The following is a 21385-nucleotide window of genomic DNA, read 5'->3' as shown; positions in this document are numbered from 1 at the left end:
AGAGCACACTCAACAGGTTCTCAGAGAATTTATGCTAATTCTGCTAAATGGCGTAAGATCTCTGAAGAACAGCAAACCACTGTGTCTCATGCACATTACAGCCTCCTTAACAAACGTCTTTAGATAACATCAAACTGGCCCACATGCACACACACACATGCACACTCTCTCTGCTCAGTGAAGCATTATAGCGGTGTGGTTTTACGACCGGTACCTTCAGCAGCCGGGGTTATTTGTGGAGACTGCGGTTGAGACACAGACTGTGAGAGGGTGGAGACATCCTCAGATGTTAGCTCCTGATCCTCATCTGCAGAGCGGGGGGAAAGGTTAGCACTGAGAGTTAGCGTTAGCCGTGCACAGCTGATACGTACACACGGTCAGACAGTCAGGTGTGGCTGTGCTATAGCATCCATACGCATGCACTTAACGCATTTGTGCAACACAGGGTGAGCATCGGTGTTAAAGTTCATTAAAACAGGTGTGTGTTCTCACTAATGCTACAGTTACCATCTGATCCTTGCATATCATACTGAACTCTCAGATGAAATTACCCAATTACATTACAGATTGGGGAGTACTATATCCATTTAATCTTACGTAACTGCAGAAATCTAAGGTTATGAACGCTCACTCTATTCCAGGAAAGACAGGTGGACTGGACATCTAAGTTTGCGCTAATGCTATTTTTGACTGCGTCCATCAACAACCAATCGATCAAGCTCTGGTCTCTGCGGACGGACATCGGGACGTGTGGCAGGACAGGGGTACAGCCTCTGAGTGCAGAAGCTTCTCAGCACAGCAAAGAATCACACCTCTCTGCAACATTATGGTGCCCGGGCCAAACCTTCCTCCAGAAATACTTTAACTCTTTCCACTCCAGGCAAACTCGAGCAGACCGGTGAAAACTGGAGAATACTGGTGAATCCAGATTAAGCCATTACCATAACCAGTATTCAGAGCAAGATTCTTCTTCCATCCGACTGTCCATGTTGGTTAGTAATAAGTTAGAAGGAATCTGCATAACTGGTTCAAAATTATTTACCAGCCTGCAAAGAGTTAAAGTACTTCAAATATGAAGGAAATCCTTTCAAGCTGTGATGAAAACCAGCTTGTGGGCAAAACGTGTTGGCTTTTCTTATGTCCTGGTGCCTTTAATATTACAGTCTTCATAATAGAGGCTTTTTAATTTCATATTTTTCTTTCCTTTGATACTTATGGAATGCCATGTTTTCAGTTTTGTTTCACCACTGGTTTTGTTCCCCTGTTCCAAGAGCACCTCTAACTTTTTCCACCATGTTTTTATAAGAAAACCTAGATTTCCTTCTTTTCTCTCCTTTTCCTGCTTCAGATATGTAACTGACCCATGACTGAGCATTATCAATTCCGAATTCAGAACAGGCTATGTCATATGAACTAAGAGCAGTACATAACATTCAGTGCCTAAAATATCATCTGAAGGTGCTAATGTGGAGGTGTATTCAGCCATTATGGTAATGTGTGAGTGACGCATGCATAAGGTGGAGAAACCAAGTGAATAATCAGGTTAGGAATCTGGGAGGGAGGAAGCAGGAGACATGCGGTTAGCGTCTGACGGCTAGCGTGCGCGCGGAGTCGCGTTTCTGTGAGGCGCGCTGGGTGGGCTAACGCTGCGCGTGCTAGCGCCTCGGAGCCGAGTGTGAGGTTGTGGGTCGAGTTCTCCGCGGCCCGCTGGGTGTTCAGCAGGAAGGCGCTCCAGCCCCGGCAGGGAGGGGCTAATGCCGACCGCTCCGCCTCGCACCGTTAGCCCTGCGGCGTCCCGGGGGCCTACCCTCGATCCCGAGCTCCTGGCGCTCCACCCGCTGCTTGTACTGCTCCAGCTCCCGCTCCGTCAGCTGGCTGAAGGGGTTGGGAGGGAGCGGCTCCATCTGGTCCTCATCCGGCATCACGTAGGGCTGCGGGGAGGGCCACAGTGTTGGCACGGTGTGCGGTGCTAACGTGCTCAGCTAACGTGCTAACAGACACACTGCATTGGTAGCACACACGCAGCTAACACGTTAGCAGCTACACTGCTGTGCTAACACACTCAGCTAACGTACTAGCCTCCACATCACGCACTGTCACACATGCATGCTACACATATACACATTCACGCAGGTGTAACACTGGACAAATACAATGGTGCTGGAGGTGAATCAGGAAATTATGAAATTGTACATGCTGTCTGGGAACACAAACATTCCTCAATAGCAAAAACTAGACTGTGACATTTGGGGATTTCACATTTTTCATTTAGCCTCAGCTTTAAAATGGTATTTCCTAATTTGCCTAATTAGTTCCTGCTGTGGAAACGCACTGAGTTCCCCAAAAGGTTCCTAGTTCCGGGGTAAAGTTCCTGCGGTGGAAACGCGGCTTTACTTGCAAATCAGTTCCATGAAAACATGACCCCTCCCTGATTTCACTCCCAGCACAAAGAAAAACACAGCCGATAACTGCGGAATATGAGGTAAAAAGAGTTAAGATAACTAAAAACAAAGACCAAAATCTACAAAGAAGAAAAAACAGCACAGAACACGGGATTCAGAATCACACCATTAACACTACCTCAGCCAGGACCTCAGCCTTCAGGAAAACAAAATAAGATCAAACAACCAGAATGAGAAAGCTGTTAATCGGCACTCAACCCCTTCTAATAAAGAAACTCCTCTGGTAACCCTGGTAACCCCCTTTAAAACTGAACATCAGGGCGGCTGAGTGCAGTTGAAGTCTATGAAGCAGGGTTCCCCACTCTGATCCAGAAAGGGCCGGGTGTGGGCGCAGGTTTTTTCCCCCAACCAAAGAACGACACACCTGACTCTACTAATAAACCACTACAGTCTTTGCTAAGCACCTTGATTAATAGAAACTGGTGTGTTCCTGCTTGGCTGGAACAAAAATCTGCACCCACACTGACCTTCTTGAGATAAGACTGAGAACGCCTCCTATAAAGCTATGCAGTGTACCACCTAGTGGTGAGAATCAGTAGCACATCACTCCTGTTCACTTCAGCTTATCATTCAGCGCAACACTGAATTACAATAACTTAATTCAGAAGTGCACAATGTCAAAGGTTTTGTACGATAAGCTTTGGGAAGTTTAATTCATATTCTGTGAGTTTAAAAATAATATAATGTACAGCAAAATAATAAAATAAATAAATCTGCCGTGAAAGTGAACTATAACCACCTAATGCTGCCGTGATTTGCAGTGGGGAATAAAAAAAGCGGTAGAATAAGAAACAGAACGCTCACCGCTGCCGGCTTGTCCACCACAATGCCGGCGAGGACCTGGGCGCAGGGTCCGGCCGTCATCAGGTCGAAGCGGTTCTGCTCTCGGATCTGCAAGAACCACAGAGGGGCCTTTACCAACAGGTCTGTGTCTCACCGGCAAATGGGCAAACACAGCTACTGCAGGCAAACCGAGCAAGGCGTTTAAAACAAGCAATACGTCTAATCCACCACAAGAGGGCACCATGGAGCCTCTGAGGAGATAAGATCCGGAAGTAGGCGTCTAGTTGGACCTTTCTACGGTCTACAGGCTGTATGTGCCAGTCATGAGACAGTCAGCTTCACACAGGCTACACAATGTCCAGCGATGTGCTTTCATGTGCTTGTATTTATGAGCACATGAGGCTTCCCGCATAATCTAATTTCAGACCACAAGTGCAGCCAGATGTACGTTCAGCAGAAAGGCTGACGTTTGAGCTGAGTTTAGCTGAGGGGGCGTTGACATCTGTGCTAATGGAGAGCGGCAGGACCTTCTATCGTCACTGTCATCCATACTTATTCATCTGGGGGTGGAATTGCTTAAATTTAGGGCAGGACAGTGCAGCGACAGGAAGAACGGGGAGCGACAGAGAGGGAGAGAGACGTGTGACAGAGGTCGTGCGGCCGGATTCCGACCGCTGACGTCACAGCTCGTAACGGTCACGTGGTCAGAGCTCAACAGGCTACGCCGCGACGCGGAATTCAATCCAACCCCCCCTAAACCCCGCCGGTCCCCCCCCGTGCGTTCGGTAGACGAGTGGCGGACCCCCCCCCTCCCCACCTTGTTCCTCTTCGCCAGCACCTCGCTGGGGTTGGTGTTGAGAGGCACAAACTGATTGGGGTCCTCGATTTTGATTGGAGTGCCGCTGCTGTTGCCCAAGTCCTCCGCCTTCATCCACTGGAAAAGGAAAAAAAAAAGCGCTTTTAAATTGACATTTCAGTCAGGCGTTTAGCAGATGCTCTTATTCAGAACATAACAGCGTGAGCACACACAAGTTTGGGCTGTAATGGTGTTGACACTGCATTCATCACAACCTATAGCAGCCAATCATTTTACACCAAGTTACATGCGGCAGCAGGTGCAGTAGTGGTGTTATAGCAGTAGTTTTCAACCCCAAGAATTGATACCACTGGTTCATGCAGTGTGCCCGTGATTTCATGTGTGATCACTGCCAAAGCTCAGAACGACCACAAGAGGGCAGTAGAGTAAAAAAAAAAAGTTATCAAACAACTACCCGTGAGTGTGGGTTACTGTTTTACGACCAAGGATAGAAAAAACTGAGGAAAGCGAGGAGTTAATGAGCAGTATGATGGGGATTTTAATATCCCCCTTTATCCCTGAAGCCAATCCCCCATAGCAACCTTGCACTCAGCCCTCCCCATACCACCTTCACTCAACCCACCCTATCCATTACATTTACTACAGCCCCTCCCCCATATCCCCCTTATCCCTGAGTCCTCCACATACCCACCTTACTCAACCCCTATCCCACCCCTTATCCCTGAAGCCCTCCCATACCCATCCTTCACTCAACCCCTCACCCCTATCCCACCCCTTATCCCTGAAGCCCTCCCCATACCCCACCCTTCACTCAACCCCTCACCCCTATCCACCCTTATCCCTGAAGCTCCTCCCACATACCCCACCCTTAACTCAACCCCTATCCCACCCCTTATCCCTGAAGCCCCTCCCCCATACCCCACCCTTCACTCAACCCCTCACCCCTATCCCACCCCTTATCCCTGAAGCCCCTCCCCATATCCCACCCTTCACTCAACCCCTCACCCCTATCCCACCCCTTATCCCTGAAGCCCCTCCCCCATACCCCACCTTCACTCAACCCCTCACCCCTATCCCACCCTTATCCTTGAAGCCCCTCCCCCATACCCCACCCTTCACTCAACCCCTCACCCCTATCCCACCCCTTATCCCTGAAGCTCCTCCCACACACCGTGGCAGAGTTCCACCAAACTGTGTTCACAAGGTGTAAGATACTAGCGCCGACAGCATTGTTGCTAAATGAATATTTTATCAGTTTTCCGGGTGCAGGCGGTGTCGTTGGCTCGGGCACAAACGGCAACTAAAGCTTTTCAACCAGCAGCAAGGCATCATGAGGCCTCAGGTTGCACGGCAACGCACACAGTGATTACGGCAGGTCAGAGCTGACTCTGTTTCTACGGCGACGGGGCAGGCCGCAGTGGGGAGGGGGGACGGTTGAGTTTCAGGAGGGGGGGATGGGGGTGGGGGGGGTCTCACCGTGGTTTTGGTGCGGGGGCTAGCCTCTCCGTTGTGGGACGGCTCGGGCACGTTGACCTTGGTGTAGCTGTTGGGCGAGTTGAGCCAGAGGGTCTTCTCGCGCTGCTGCTGCTTGTGGGGCAGGAAGCCGAACGGGGAGCGGGGGGCGGGCTCGTGCTCCTCCAGCGTGTACGCCGTCACCGTGGCCGGGATCTCCACCTCGCTCCGGTGCCGCGGCTTCTCCCGCACGATGGGGTGCCTGTAGGCGTACCCCGTCCGGTAGCCCTGGCGACCGAGAACACAGCGAGCCCCTTCGTTTAACGTCGCGTCCGCCTCGCTGGAGCCCGCTCTCCCTCTTTAGCGTTTACCGCACCAACGGCTCGGCTGACTTGAACCCGCTCGTCTGGAGAGAGGCGGACTCTTCCGGCGCTCCCTAAAGAAAGTGCCGGAACTTGATTGATGCTAAGCGTCCGCACAGGACCCACCGCACAGTGTAAAAAAAGTTTCGTGAGCGTCCTTTACGACGGGAAGCACAAAACTTATCCAGTAACCGAACGCACCGCAATCTCTGAAATAAGGATGTCTGCTGTTGCCCGGGAGATAAGCTTATCGATCATGGCAGGGCACTGGCCGGTGGCTTTATGTACGACTCAAACCACCGCACACGTGCCTCCTAGTTTGACTTAGCATAGGTACGGTCAGAGAGTAATGTTTCCTGTGTGAACTGGACTTAATGTGCTCATGGCTATGGACAACTGCTACAGAATAGGTATTGTACCTTATCGGACCTGTGTATTGTAGTTGTTCCAATGACCTTTGGTATGCGCTTATTGTACATTGCTTTGGATTAAATCATCTGCCAAATAAATGTCATCTATGTAATGCATGTGAACTGCTTCTCCCATATAACCCGACAGGAGATGAGAGAAAATAACATGGAAGCCTGGGAACATTTTTTAAACATACAAAAATAATTCCTCATTTCCCAAAACGTCCTATGCTGTCCTCTCCTCCTGGAGTTCGGCCCTTTGGAAAACCGCCACGCCCTCCTGCCTGGTCTCCATGCCAACGCCGCATGACTCACACGGAACTCCTCCACCCGAGAGCTCGAGTTCCACCACCCGCCCCCCCACTGCCCACCCCCCAACGGCCACCCACTGCTGCGTACGTCCGTTCCAAAATCGCCGTAAATCACACGTACAATTTCAAATGACATCATCATTAAGGTTCATATCACACCAGCGGGCACACTGTAATAGGAGCTGAATTATAATGGCATCATCTGCTATGGTGGGCGGTTTGCTCTTAAATGCCTTTTTGTTCTTTGTCCTCGATTCTAAAACCTACTTGCCAACTGAGAGAGAGAAAGAGTGAGGTAACAGGCCTGAACAGTCCGTTAACCAATAGGCTATGTCCTCTGAACGGCTGGACCAATCAGAGCGCGGCGTTCGCGCAAGCCTCGGGCGGGGCGGTGACTCACCAGGTTGTCCAGCATTCTCATGAGGGACTCGAACTCCAGCTCGCCCACCTTCCACTTGTGCTGGCCGCCCATGCTGACTCCGCCCACGGCCACGCCCTGGGTCACAGGCTGGTACTGCAGCGCGTCCAGCACGATCAGGTTATCCACCCCGCCAGCGCAGGACAAAGCGTTCACCTGAAAGCACGTCCAAACACACGGCAGCACAGCCATCTTTACTACTATTACGCATTGTTTATGGGTATTATGGACATCTACACTGCCAGAGATGGTTCTTTATTTTGAAGGGCAAAATAAAGTGTAACTTGAAGTTGCTAGCTTAATTTCAGAAACGAAATTGTAAAACAGACTTTGTAAGATTATCTCTTGCTCTCTCTCTTTATATCTCTCCTCTCTCTCTTGTTCTTCTCTTACCCTCTCTCTCTCTTTTTCTCTCCTCTCTCTCTCATTCCTCTCTCACCCTCTCTCTCTCTTGCTCCTCTCTCTTTTTCTCTCCTCTCTCTCTCATTCCTCTCTCCCCCTCTCTCCCTTGCTCCTCTCTGCTCCCTCTCTCTCTCTCACCCTCTCTCTTTCATATCGGACAAGGACTCTTCCTTACAGCCGGAAGGTCAGGACCCTCTTCTCCCTAATTTCTTGCAGACCCAGGAGCCGCACAGCTCAGCGTATCGAAGGCAGAATGAAAGGAAGCCAGCGACCCGCCGCCATTCATAACAGGGAAACAAGAGCACTCTTCAGCTGCACAATATCAATGGTAAAAACAGGATCGGGCATCAGATTCCTCCATTTCTACAGAGAGCGCGGCCCGTTCCCTTCTCCAAACACGCACACGAATGCCTTCACACTGAAAAGCTCAATATGTCTGACTGTACAAATCTGCAGATCCAATGAGCAGCCATGAAGGAGGAAATGAAGGCTGTCACATGACAGCTTTTTCACATTCAAACTGCATTCATTTCAACAGAGAGAGAGAAAAAAATAAAAATAAATAAATAAATAAAAATAGAGCGTAAATTTGCTTGGATGTGCTCCTTTGAGCGTGAAGGGTGTTTAACTTTTTGAATTGAATGTTTTCATTGTTTTAACGGTAACTTGGGAATGGCTTACTGAATGTGACGCAAAAGCCAGTTGATCCTGAATCCAGACTGAATCAAGCAAGCAAGCATACAAAAAAAAACAGCTTTAACTTCCTTAGCAGCAGGAGGGATCAGCACTCAGCCCACAAGCTGTAGTCATGAAAGCTGAAATCATGTTGTGAGCTCTGACGCACGGCAGAAACACTAAAAAGCACGTGGAGAATTCTCATGACTTTCAAAACCAGGGAAGGACTGAGTAGTACCTCGGAGCTCATATATGAACTCGTACTCAGGACTGCGAGAGAGACACATTTTCCAGACTGCAGCATGCTCATGGTCCAGGAGTTTAGAACCCGGCCCAGGGGCTTAGAACCCAGCCCAGGGCCTTAGAACCCGGCCTAGGAGCTTAGAACCTAGCCAAAGGGGCTTAGAAACCTGGCCCGGGGGATTAGAACCCAACCCTGGGGCATAGAACCTGGCCCAGGGGCTTTGAACCCAGCCTGATGGAGCCAGACAGTGCTCTGTCAGAACCACTAGCTTTCAAAAACACTGTACAGAAAAGGCCTTCCAAACAGTTTCAAGAGATAAAATAAAGCATATTTTACCAGGGTGAATGAAAAAAAGATTTATTACCAGCACGAATATGAACTATAAATATTAAACTGTTGTTGTTGTTAGTGGGCTTGCTTCAGCACTCTTGATATCTTTCATATTTATTATCTGCACTTTCCGGCCAATTTTTCTAGCTCTAACTAGTCCTACAGTTTTTGCACTACATTCACACTTTATACAGCAAAATGACTGGCTAGTTCCAGACATTGTTGCTTGTATTCAGATTTTTGAAATATTCAAAACTTTTTGAAATATTCAAGTTTTTGTGAGCAATTTTTGTGGTCATTCCATAGAGGGTCACTCATGGACGTTTAGTAGGACGTTTAGTAGGACACATGCGCAGGTGGTCACTCACTCACTCATGGACGTTTAGTAGGACGCACTTCCAACAGCACAAGATTTTTAAGGACAGCTTTATCGCCTAACATTACTTTAGCTAACCCTAACATGTTAGCATTTTGCCTACTTTAGTTAACCTAGTTTGCGCGTACGGATACTATCCTGCACATATGAGTAGGAGCTAAGGACACACAGCTACAACCACTGATACAGATGTATGGACACACGGATGCTACAACCACCGATACAGATGTATGGACACACGGAGGACAACCAATAACGTTACAGAGGTGAGGACATGCCATAGCTAGTTAGCTATATCGTTAGCCAAGTTTTACTCATGACACTTTTAGGATATGACTGATCCCTGGAACATAATCACTACTTGCTGATCCCCGGCTATATGTAACGCTACGGTGCGCTGTGGGTCTGGATGGTTTCGTGCTTCTTCTGAGCTATGCACCCTCATTGAAATGCATTGAGGCTTGAGGACAGTGCCAGTAGGAATTTTAAGCAAGCCCACACAATTCCTTCAGGAATTGTAACCTTTCTAGTTATTATATCATCACTTCCCCTTCAGCATTAAAAGACAGGCATCTGCAGCATTACCTACACATAAAATACAGCATATGCCCAGTTTACAATTACTGGTTTCTAGGAAACCGAAACCAACGTAAAAAACACACAAAGAGTAAAAATTTTAAAATATTTAAAACATATGAATGATGTCACTATGTAGAAGCTGTTTCAGACGCTGAAATTCACAGTCCACAGTACCTGTATCTCGCAGGCCAGCTGGGCGTTGTAGATGTAGTGAAAGGCTTCCTCCACCGTCTCCCCCAGGGCCAGCACACCGTGGTTCCTCAGCACCAGCACCTGAGGGGCGGGAATAATCAGCATCGGCAGGAACCAAGACCCACAGAACCACCCGTCCCATCCCGTCCCCCACTCACACCACCCAGGAAAAATCAGCACAGGCAGGAATCAAAACTCACAGGTACCCCCCCACCCAACCCTGTCCCTCCTAAAAACTCCTGAAGGGCAGGGAAACTTAGCAGTGGCACAAACCAAATTCAGCATCAGCCAACCAGTCCCCGCCCCCCTTGTCCCCCCCCCACACCCCCCCTCCCGGTTCCTGAAGGAGGCCCACCTTGGCGGTGCGGCCCAGGGCCTTCTGCAGCTCCACCCGTTGCTCCGGCTCATCCAGGGAGCCCTGGTAGCTGTAGTAGGCCACCTCCCCCAGGATCAGGGCCTCCTGAGAGATGGGCAGCAGGCCACACTTCATAGAGGACACCTGGGGGTTCAGGGGCAGAGACAGTTACAACTGAGACCCGATTTAGCATAGCATAGCACAGCAGAACACAACATAACATAGCATAACATAACATACTGTAACATAACAGCATAGCATAGCATGGCATAACATAGCACAGCGTACAATAACAACAATAAACAACAATAGTGTAACACAACAAAACACAACAACAGAACACAACATACAGTAATGACGAGAACAGGCCATTCAGCCCAACAATGCTCGCCATTTTCCTACCACTAAAGTGTACCAAGTGCTCGCTGTTTACCTACAAGGTAGACAATACCCAGCACCATATCAAGACTGTTCTGCAAAGCCCCCAGAGTGCTGCTGTACAGGAATGAAGCCTCTGACTGGCTTTAGAAGGTCACTGGCTTTAGAAGCTGAAAAGCCCCTGAAGCCAGGGGGCATCAGCAGGGTGTGGGGCATCAGAAGGATAGGGGCAACAGCGGGGGGGTGGGGGGTGGGCTACTCACGGCGGCCGTGGCGGGGGTGTGCACGTGGACCACGCAGCGCACGTCGGGCCGGGTGGAGTAGACGGCGGAGTGGGGGCTGAACCCGAAGCGGTCGATGCTCAGGTTGGTGGAGCCCTGTTCCACCACGTCTCCCAGGATGTTCACCTTCACCTGGGGGGGAGAGAGGGAGGGAGAGGGAGGGGTCTCTGTCAGGCCACTAAACGCGAAACGCACCAGTTTTAACAGCATTTAAGCCTGAGCCACAGGGACACCACAGAATGTGTTATCATTTACACCAGTAAACACTGAAAAAATGCTAATGCGATACAGACAGCTAAACTGGCCATTTTATTGTGTAATCTATCAATTCCAGGGCGGCATAAACCAAGCATACAAATAAGAGACTTACGAAATAACGTCAGACAGAACTGTAAAACAATTACTGTATAAGTAACTACACATATGTGTACGACTACCTACAGTGACACCACCAACATCAATTAATTCCTCATCACAGTTTCCCTTCGCTGATGCTCTCCTTCTTAAATGGAACGCTAAGCCATTTCTGCTAAAACAATCTGATTAAAACAAATGCTTGAGCTATGGAACCCATTTGAAAAAAGTTCACCTGTCCTGATGCAGTTATGGTTATGGTTAATAAACTCCTTGAAGAGCAGGTTTTTAGAATGTGTATTCAGAATTCTGTGAATCTAGAATTCTAGAACTCCATTGCTTTCAATAACCTGTAGTGATTGTGACATCAGTAATGGAATGTTCAGTTAAGAACATTCTACTCACATATTTGTGACCTCACAGGGTAAGGGTTAAAGGGTTAAGGGGACATTACAAACAACTATGTCAAGCCACGTACAGACAGGTAATGTAATGAGGTAAACTACAAGGACCTTTTGTGTAGCCGCAAGAGAGACCGTTTGCACACAGACACTTTTAAAAAGACACTTAAAGAAAAAAAAAGTTCACATACTACCCAAAAGCAGCAGGACCAGTTTTACCGCCTTTACATTAACAACATCAACAGCCAAACATCTGACCGTATCAGCCTTGGAGTTAAGCACACCAAGGTGCATCTCGATATTGCTATAATTACTTCACCATGTCACAGATGCTACAGATGCCTTTAACAGATGCTATTTTGCCATTGCATTCTTACAATTTCTTTCCCTTTCATTTTTACTATTAGGCCTGGTTTTTGTTTATCATTTTAACTTAGGGGATAACGGCGTTCTGAATAAACAGATAAAGGAGCGATTTTTTTTTAACGAGCAGTGGATGTACACAGTAGGGGGCTGAGTTAGACTTTTATTTTGAAATACTCCTGGACTCTTATGTCAATCAAATTAGTTATGATTGACAGATACGGTTACTGAGTGCCTGCGGATTGGAATGCGTGCACATTCCTCCGTCAGTCTGTCGGCGAATCGTGAGGCAGCAAAACCCTTTCATTTCTTTAAGCAACGCGCAATCACGTTTGACCTTCGAGGTCACGCACAATCTGTCTCCGTCAAAAGTGCTCAGAACGTTCGACTCCGACAGTAAGCGATCGCATCACACGCCAATACTGTAACCTGGTCTTCTCCTGTAGATCCTGAAAGGTATCACTCCAATTAAAGCCAAAAATAGCACTGCTTTTTAAACACATGCCTCAACCCTGCCACTTACTGCAGAGTAAATTACATTTTTACTAGATAATCTACGCTCATAATCAGCTAATGTTTAGCCCACTTAAAAGGGTTTCCATAATAATGGACCACCAGTTTCATTATAAAGTCATTTAAAGGATTTTTTCATTTTCTTTGGTTCACTGAATGAGGGGATTTCTTTAAGGTCCTTCCACATTTAAGCTCGATATCCACTGGGTGAGGCATGCTGGCTGAACGTGGGTTTGGGGCTTCATTCTTCCTGACCCGGCTGTGTCTGCTTCACCACTCAGGAGTCAGCTGTCGCTGATGCAGGAGGTGTGTACACCTTTAAAAAGCACCTGCTCCATGGTCCAGGCAACTGAGCAAACGTGTATTTCCCTACCCGAAAGAGCCGGCAGCAAATATCCACACAAAACACACCGCTTTCGACTCCGATTAACCCCTTCAGTCCTGCTTTCAGACCTCCGGACAAAAGTGGAGCAAGTTGGCCTTTTATAGCAGATGAGGAAGGACTGGGAATTACGCCGAGCTTAAGGGGAGACAGGCCTGGGCATTAGGCTGGCCTAAAGCTGAGACAGGCCTGGGCATTAGGCAGGCCTAAAGCTGAGACAGGCCTGGGCATTAGGCAGGCCTAAAGCTGAGAAAGGCCTGGGCATTAGGCTGGCCTAAAGCTGAGAAAGGCCTGGGCATTAGGCTGGCCTAAAGCTGAGAAAGGCCTGGCTAAACCGGGAATATTGCAGATTAGCATGATCTTCGCAGCTCTACTGACAGCAGCAGGAGGGCTTGGCCCCGCCCACCGTGCTCGCATGGCGTAAAGCTCTGCTCGGAGCCCCGCCCACAGGGCATTAGCGGGTGAACACAGCAGGTATCGATGGACGCGAGCATAATTCAAACCTCTCATGAGGTCATTTCCTGGCACAGTGTTTTTTTTTTCCCTTCGCCAGGGCAGGTCACAGCAAAGCCAGCCGACAGGAGCAAACACACAGAGAAATTTGAGGGAAACCTTAGAAGCCTTTTGGCGTGTTCCGGAAGAGGAGAACGCCAAACCCCTAATTTGTCTGACGTATGAAAACCTTTGTGTTTTAAATCTTCATTCAGGGAGCCTTTGGGCCTTTCTTCAGTACTTCCCACCTGTAGGAATTTGTCAGGACTGCAGGTTCGATGTGCACGGCGTCCATTTTAAAAAGAGTAAACAAATTAATACGATTGGTCTGTGGAGCAGCGAGCCGTGGCCTGGTCACAGTTATCGCTGAGGACGTTTGGTTCGCAAAGAGGCGCGTTCTCTCTCCGTGTGTTTGGGGCCAAATCACCACCGCAGGCCTCTCCTTTACCCAGCGGCCGCGCCAGAACTTCGCCCAGCCCTCCGCGCCGTCCCACAATGCCTTGCAAGGCTTATCCTTCCGTTTGAGAGGGCGCGCCCGAAACAGCCGGCTTTACTGTGGAAATTTTATCTGCAGCGCCGAGAGGCGAAGCATTCTCAGAGCGCTGAAAAAAAGGTTTTAATTTTTAACACCATAGTGGCAAAAGAAAAAACGATAATGAAAAGCCATTCTTCCTGTTATGGCTTCAAACTGCTCCCGTGAGGAGCCAGCCATTTAATTTTGGTATGGTTTGCTAAAGCGTTTCTCATTCTCATTTCTCAAGCGAGTATCGGGTCCATTACAATCTCTGAATTTAAAAAAATTAATGAATTTAACACCACAATTTCAGTACAACACACTGCACATTTAAGTCTTTTCTCTTCACTTGTGAATCTGGTAGTGTTCGCTAAACGGACTATGCTCTGCTTCTTACTCCATGCTTTGTTCTTCCATCGAATATGAAGTAACATGAACAAGAGCAATGATTTTCAGGTGTTCACTACAATGGAAACTCGGTGGGTTTGGCTTCTCCAGTCTCCTTATATTTTCCTTACCAGATTTGCTGCTGTGGCTTCAGAAAATGACAAGCCCCTGGGAATGATGAGGATATGGTCTTGCTCTTTAGTGACTCGTACCTAGAGGAAGAGGGAGAATCAACCAATACGCATATTAATGCTGACACGTTTCTTACTTTGACTGTGTTTTAGCCAGTGTTATATTCATCGATTAACAAGACCAGGTCAAAACCTAGTATATGGCTGGACCTCTCCGGCCGACCAATCGTGTAACTTCAAAACTCGGCCGACCAATGGTGTAACTTCATCACTCAGTCACAGACGTTCACGTTTGTAGGGCTGGCCCCCAAAAATGTAATAAAATAATGACACTAAAATTCTACCCTCGCCAAAGTAAAACTTAAAAGACAGAGGATTCCACATAACACACCGGTACTCTGCGTTACTCGATCACTATCATCGTCGCCATCATCAGGTACGTGTTGAAAAGAGGAGGAAGGCTCTTTCCGACACGCGGCGCACGTGTCGCGCATTCCAGTCGCGAACCTGAGATTCCAGCGCAGGTGCGAGCCGTCAGACCGCTCGGTGTCAGTACCGGGGGGGGAGGGGGAGGAGGGTGTGCGGTGCTTTTACCAAAAACAGTGCTTGCAACGCAAATACCACTCCAGATTGATTTCACAAGCACACACCTAATATGGAAATGTTTTTTAAAAATGATAAGGTTGGCAATAGATAAGAATAACCTGTTGGGTGAGTGGAGTTCAATTTCAGATAATCTGAGGTGAAGACTGTTGTGTGAATGTTACTAAAATATGCTTAGTGCTCCAGTGAGTGCAAAAAAACAACTAAACGTGCGTGTGTGTGTGGGAAATGTTTAGTTTTCGTTATTTATAGATTTCTTAGTGATAGAGTCGGTCTCCAGAGCTGGCTGAGGGGTCTACTCACGGTGATGTAGGAGCTGGAGAAGTGAGCCCAGCCGAACAGGTCCACCAGCCGGTACAGGCAGGCCAGCTTGCAGCGAGTCTGCCTCTCCCCTTTCACCAGGGAGGAGAGCTCCAACCCAAACATGTCATTGATGGGACAGGCTATCCCCAGGCCTGGAGAAGCACAGAGCGGGAGAGGAGTCAGGGCCTGCTCAGTCCACATACTAGCGCACGTGGCTATTTTTGCATTTAGGGGCTGGCTTTGTGGATTTAGGGAAGAGGGAGAGAACATACGGACATCACAGGGCTGCTGATTTAAACATGGACGTGTGAAATTAGCAGAATTTCACAGAGGATGCAGGTTAGTCAGTCGATAAGGGAGTCAAAACATTTTGGGCCCTGTGTTTTAAAGAATCGCTTCATTATGCATTCCCAGAATCCAATTACACAACAGATTGCACAACAATCATCAATCAGTGGTTCATTAACACACGCACAATGACTGAATTTACCAAAGCACACACAAGATTATCTGAATATGAAACTGCACACTTTTCTTGAATAATGTGCAGCTCTTAAAAACACATTTTTCATGCATGAAGATACCCCATTATTATCAGCACTGACATTTTCACAAAGAAGTTAACAGTGCTTGAAGAAATTAGAGTAAAATACAGACTCGGCATTCGTAGAACAGGGAAAGGAATCATAAATAACCAAAAACAATTAACAGACATTGACTTTAAAGATGAGGTTACAGCACATAATGAAATCGACAGGCAAAGAACTAGTGAGCACCAGTAAGGTAACTGGGTTTGTAATTACAAGCTTTAAATTGCAGGTGGTTACTGTCATTGTATAAATGTATGAATTTAAGGTATAGTGAGCCTTACACCTTGCCATACCTAAACGAGGTCTCTGGCTATCGATAGCCAACTACCCTAGCATCACTATTTAATGGACGTTAGCGAAGTAGCTAGTTAGCTACTGGTCAGCTTTCAGCACACCATTAAATGTTAGCTACTTGTAACTAGTCATTGAGCTATAATATAAAAACGACCCTAAGGGTCCGGCAAAAATTATGCTAACATTTTCTCTGGCTGGTTCCCACAGCTGCCTTGGCAGGGGGATGAGGACTACGTTGGCGTCGCCATGGTGACGGGCAGACGCGGAGACACTCACCGACGGACGGGGCGGAGGAGCCGGGGACGCTGCTGGCGGTGAAGAGGTCTGCGATCTGCCGCAGGGCCAGCAGGCCCGCCGGGTCGTTCCCCTTCCTCCGCTGCTCCTGGATCAGGCCCTCCAGCTCCTCCCTGAAGGCCTGCCAATCAAAACGGGCGCGCTCGGGTCATTCGCTCGTTTGTAACGAAAACACGACCACCCGCCCGCCCCCAAGCATCCTGTTTTCTCAACCTCTGGGTGATGACATCACGGGGAAACAGGATTTGGGGCGTACAGAGGGGTCACAGAGGGGCCTACAGTTTTTGAATGAGGTTATCTGTACCTTTTCACATCAACATGAATTTTTCGGGTCTTCATTAGGTAGGCTGAATAATAATAATAAGTAAGATTTAAGGTGCAAGATGTAATGCAAGATGCTTATTGGCAGTGCTTTCGTACAGGATGTACATACTTACACAGGCAAACAAGACAAATCTCAGATATTCTTTTTTGTATCTAAAAAATTTTGTTAAAATTTTAATTAGGAGCACAGTAAAGGTCACTATAAACAAGTCAAGAAATAGATTATGTAACTTTTCCTGAAGTACATCTAAGGCAGCGACAATTAAAACCGCTCGGACGGCAAAGAAAAATAAAAAATACACATCCTCATTCTATATGTGATACAAATTGTATTAATGACCAGCTGAACACCAAAAAAAAAAAAAAAAAACTACTGACATACAGAGAAAAGTAGGAAGCGCATGAGCTTTTAAAACAGACATCCATGAGCCAATCCACGACATTTACGGCATTGGCGGATGTTCTCATTCGGGGTGATTTACACTTCTTAGGCCTACAATCTTTAAATACAATCCAGCTTATAGAGCCGGATGGTTATGCAATTCAGGCTCAGTACCTTGGTCAGGGCAGAAGGGCAGTGCCCCAGGTAGGGATACCAGTTCCCCGGGGATTATGCTACATGACACCACGTTAACACACAGACCGTTTTACCTTTAATTTACACAAAAACGCATCAAACCCGAAAACCCTAATAACCTAAACAGCGAGCTGCTTCGACTTCGACTTTCCCCTCTAACTGGCCCATCGATAAATCCGCACAGAGCACCATCGCGAATCCCGCTTCCCCGAATAAAAAGGAAAGAAGAAAAAAAAACGTTCGCTTCTAAGCGGCTCTGGTGACAATCCACAACATTCCCTCGCATCTCCTGGCGAGGTCCCCATGGCGACCGGCTGCCGCGATGTGCCTGCTGGCACGGGTTTGCGAACTCGCGGGAACAAACGCGAATTTGTTTCCTCGTAAGAGGACACGCCTCGGTGTGCTTGTTCCGACAGAGCCGCACACGGCTGGGGTTTCTCCGCTAAAACGGGCGCTCTTTATACCGACACAAAGGGAAGTGTAAAGCAATCAAACCGCAGAACTCGTCTCTTCATTAATGGACAGACTAAATTTGGTGGGAAGATAAGAACGCTGCATGAGGCGGGTTTTTCTATTCAAGGAGATTATCGCGTTGCAACGTTACTCCCTTACTGCAAACCGATATTTCCGGCACCCTGAAGTAGTTATTTAGACTAATCCCATTTAAACTGCAAGTGACCCAGAATAAATAAGTCAAAATAATGACACCAAGGTATTTAGGCAATATGTATGAAGGTGTTTTTGTAGAAAAAGTCAAGCCGGTAGAATAGACTCACAAATCTGTAAACAGCCTCACAAATCTGTAGAATAGATTCACAACCTGTGAATTAATGTGAGAACATGCAAGAACAGTTGCAAACGTGTACAACTACAGCAAAGAAAACTCTCAAATCTGCCCCTGCAACCTCTCAAATGCTATCCTGTGTATCATTTGGTGCAAAAGTGATTTGTGAACTTGTGTCTTCAAATCGTTGCAATCAGAGCCGAGTTAGCTCCTAATGTTTTTTTTCCATCGTCCGCCTTGCTTCTGTCATGTTATTGATATTGGATTTGGTTAATGTTTGCTCAAATTTGTCAGGCTAGCCAGCTAACTAACTAATGTTATATCAGTCTAAATGGAATGTTAGCGAGCCAATGAGTTCCAAAAAACAAATTTTTAATTTTTAAAAAATTTTTTCGTTTTATCTCATTCAAACTTCAATGAAAAGATTTCACAAGCTTTTCACTGAAATATATAGTAGCCTATACCCAATGTAAGGCCCAATGGCCAGCCAACAAGTTGGGTAGCTGGTAAACTGCTCCTACAGTAGGCTAGCTAATGTGCATCTAAGCACAGCTAGAGAACGTCAATTCTTATTGCTAATTCTGTCATGAAAGTCAGCAAGCTCAATTCCTAAATCAAAGCTGACTTAGATGGAATACCCGGTCATAGATACCAAATTATTGGTATAACTAATTCTACCATGTCATGTTAAACTATTTGAATGCAGCATACATTGTTCTATATTGGCCGTTGTATGAATTTCGCACTCTGATGTAGCTATCTGTTATATTGTTAATATAGTTATATTGTTCCCTGTAGAAATATGACAGAATATGGTGGTTCTCCGCAGGTGAGTTCCTTGTCTCTTTTAGAATTTGGCCATTGATGACACAGGTTCACTTCTTAAAAGTAAATGAAATGCAGCGTCATCCCGAATACGCTCATCTGATTGGTTGGAAGAACAGGCATTGGCCCTCCCCACCAAAGCATTAGCTTGGCCCAGTTACGAATACCATCTCCCAAGTTTGCACATCTTTTGCTAAAGGTCCACTTCAAAATTTGGTGCAAAAAGTCAAGAAGTTGTAAGAGGTTGATTTGAGATTTGATGTTGATTCTAGTTGTAAAAGTTGGCAGCTGTTCTTACGTGTATTCTCACATTTTACAGATTTGTGAATCCATTCTACAGATTTGTGACTGTACTACAAAAACACCTCCATAAGTATGTAGATTATTGGTTGGTCATTGAAGTGCTTAATTGGGACTGTTTGACTGCTTGGCGTGTTATGGAGAAACAAGCAAAAGACTTTGTCCTGATATGTGCATCTGTCTCACACAAACCAAGCCTTGATGTTCTGCTTCAAAGGGGTGGGGGTGGGGGGGGCGACTCACTGTCATTCAAGGAACTGAATTTGAGTCATACACAAAAGAACGTGTTTTCTGTCCACATTCCAGTGGGCCACGTCAAAATGTCTGTGGGCTGGGGTTTCAGAGTGACAAGGCAAGCGAACGCTTAACAAAGGAAAATGGAGAATCTATAAGTGACATCAGTCGTTCAGCAGATGAAATAAAAGCTGAGCGTGAGCTGGCAGCAGATCCAGCGTGCTAAAGTAGACATCAGACCATATGTTACAGGATAAACGCTCCATCGAGTCGCACCACTGGCCTTTATTCTGCATCTTAATTCATGTTAACAAATCTGTTTTAATAATAAGCCGGTAAAATTCCCTTTATGCATCGTAATATAAGTACACAGCACAACTGAGAGTTCTGATACGATGGTCCTGATGAATATGGTGGTAATCGTCACGTCGCCCACTCCACTGAAAAGATGACTGTATCCATGGCAACTCGCGAAACAATTACCATAATGAATTGAAAATCTGAATCATAAACAAAAGGAAGTTTAAATTTAAATTTCGCCCTCTAACTGACGTTATCTGTTTAAGGATGAATTAGTCTGAAGCATACTTCCTGGTCACAGTTGCAGGTCAGTGGATAACTAATGATCAGTGATTGTGGCAGCGCAAGCTCCTTCTCACGCAATGCAACGGATCACCTGTGTCTGCTTTATCAGGGTCTCAGCATGGACAGATAATAAGAAATAAACTACTTTAAAAACAGACCACAGGTATGGGCTTTTAAATACAAACACTCAAACACATTTACCCAATACTTATTAAATTACTTAATAACCCACTGTTAAGATTGAAAATGCATGACAAATCTTAGGTATTGTATTCCCCAAAGTGGAGGCAGGCTTGTTATTTTCTTTGTGATGATAAATGTGCTCGAAATGAGCAGGACCAGAATGCGGTTCGGCACGGCGCGCTGCTCCCTCCAGAGTATTTCTCTGTCCAAAGAACAGCGTCATCGTGAATAATGCAGTCCTTTGTTTGCCATCTTAATATAAAAATGTCAGAGATCATAATCCTGACTGGCAAGCCTTTATGACTGCACAGAATCTCATAACAGTACTACCTAGAGGAAATACAAAAGCACAGGATTACAGGTGCATCTGCACCAACACTATGATCCCAGTACCTTTTGCGAATGTTATGTAAAAGATCTTAACAGGAATCACATCTTAACAGGAAGCTTTATGTATTGGTCCCAAATTTAGAGGCAGCTGTATGCTCTAAATTTGTGCTCACCAGACTCTGCAGTATCTGGGTGGTTAAACTAGACTGGAGGAAAGGGGGATAGATAAGCTCACCGGACTCTGCAGGATCAGGGTGGATAAACTGGACTGGGGGTCAGGGGGATAGATGTGCTCACCGGACTCTGTGGTTAAACTGGACTGGTGGTCAGGGGCACAAATGTGCTCACTGGACTCTGCAGGATCAGGGTGGTTAAACTAGACTGGGGGTCAGGGAGATAGATGTGGTCACCGGACTCTGTGGTTAAACTGGATTGGGGGTCAGGGGGATAGATGTGCTCACCAGACTCTGCAGGATGTGGGAGGTTAAACTGGACTGGGGGTCAGGGGAATAGATGGGCTCACCAGACTCTGTAGTTAATCTGAACTGGGGGTCAGGGGGATAGATGTGCTCACTGGACTCTGCAGGATCAGGGTGGTTAAACTGGACTAGGGGTCAGGGGGATAGATGTGCTCACCGGACTCTGTGGTTAAACTGGACTGGGGGTCAGGGGGATAGATGTGCTCACCGGACTCTGCAGCATTAGGGTGGTTAAACTGGACTGGGGGTCAAGTTGATAGATGTGCTCACTGAACTCTGCAGGATGAGGTTATTTAAACTGGACTGGGGGTCAGGG

General features: G+C 46.9%; 1 protein-coding gene across 8 annotated transcripts in view; it reads right to left on the bottom strand.

Moving 5' to 3' along the window:
- LOC135245166 (gamma-adducin-like) overlaps nucleotides 1–21385 on the bottom strand; it is a 71145-nt gene that overhangs the window by 4116 nt on the left and 45644 nt on the right. For 7 of the 8 annotated variants that reach the window (XM_064318070.1, XM_064318068.1, XM_064318071.1 and 4 more), the window contains 12 exons: nucleotides 16431–16569; nucleotides 15271–15422; nucleotides 14365–14445; nucleotides 10810–10959; nucleotides 10169–10312; nucleotides 9796–9894; nucleotides 6998–7171; nucleotides 5539–5802; nucleotides 4063–4179; nucleotides 3267–3353; nucleotides 1808–1931; nucleotides 215–307 (listed from right to left, as the gene is read on the bottom strand). In XM_064318070.1, coding sequence (XP_064174140.1) covers nucleotides 215–307; nucleotides 1808–1931; nucleotides 3267–3353; nucleotides 4063–4179; nucleotides 5539–5802; nucleotides 6998–7171; nucleotides 9796–9894; nucleotides 10169–10312; nucleotides 10810–10959; nucleotides 14365–14445; nucleotides 15271–15422; nucleotides 16431–16569 — 1624 coding nt within the window. The remainder of the gene's footprint in view (nucleotides 1–214; nucleotides 308–1807; nucleotides 1932–3266; nucleotides 3354–4062; nucleotides 4180–5538; nucleotides 5803–6997; nucleotides 7172–9795; nucleotides 9895–10168; nucleotides 10313–10809; nucleotides 10960–14364; nucleotides 14446–15270; nucleotides 15423–16430; nucleotides 16570–21385) is intronic. The other variant, XM_064318076.1, reaches the window with a different exon arrangement.

This window comes from Anguilla rostrata, chromosome 18, assembly GCF_018555375.3.
Source record: "Anguilla rostrata isolate EN2019 chromosome 18, ASM1855537v3, whole genome shotgun sequence".
NCBI lineage: Eukaryota > Metazoa > Chordata > Actinopteri > Anguilliformes > Anguillidae > Anguilla > Anguilla rostrata.
The sequence above is the reverse complement of the archived record's forward strand: the minus strand, read 5'-3'. Positions and strand labels throughout refer to the sequence as shown.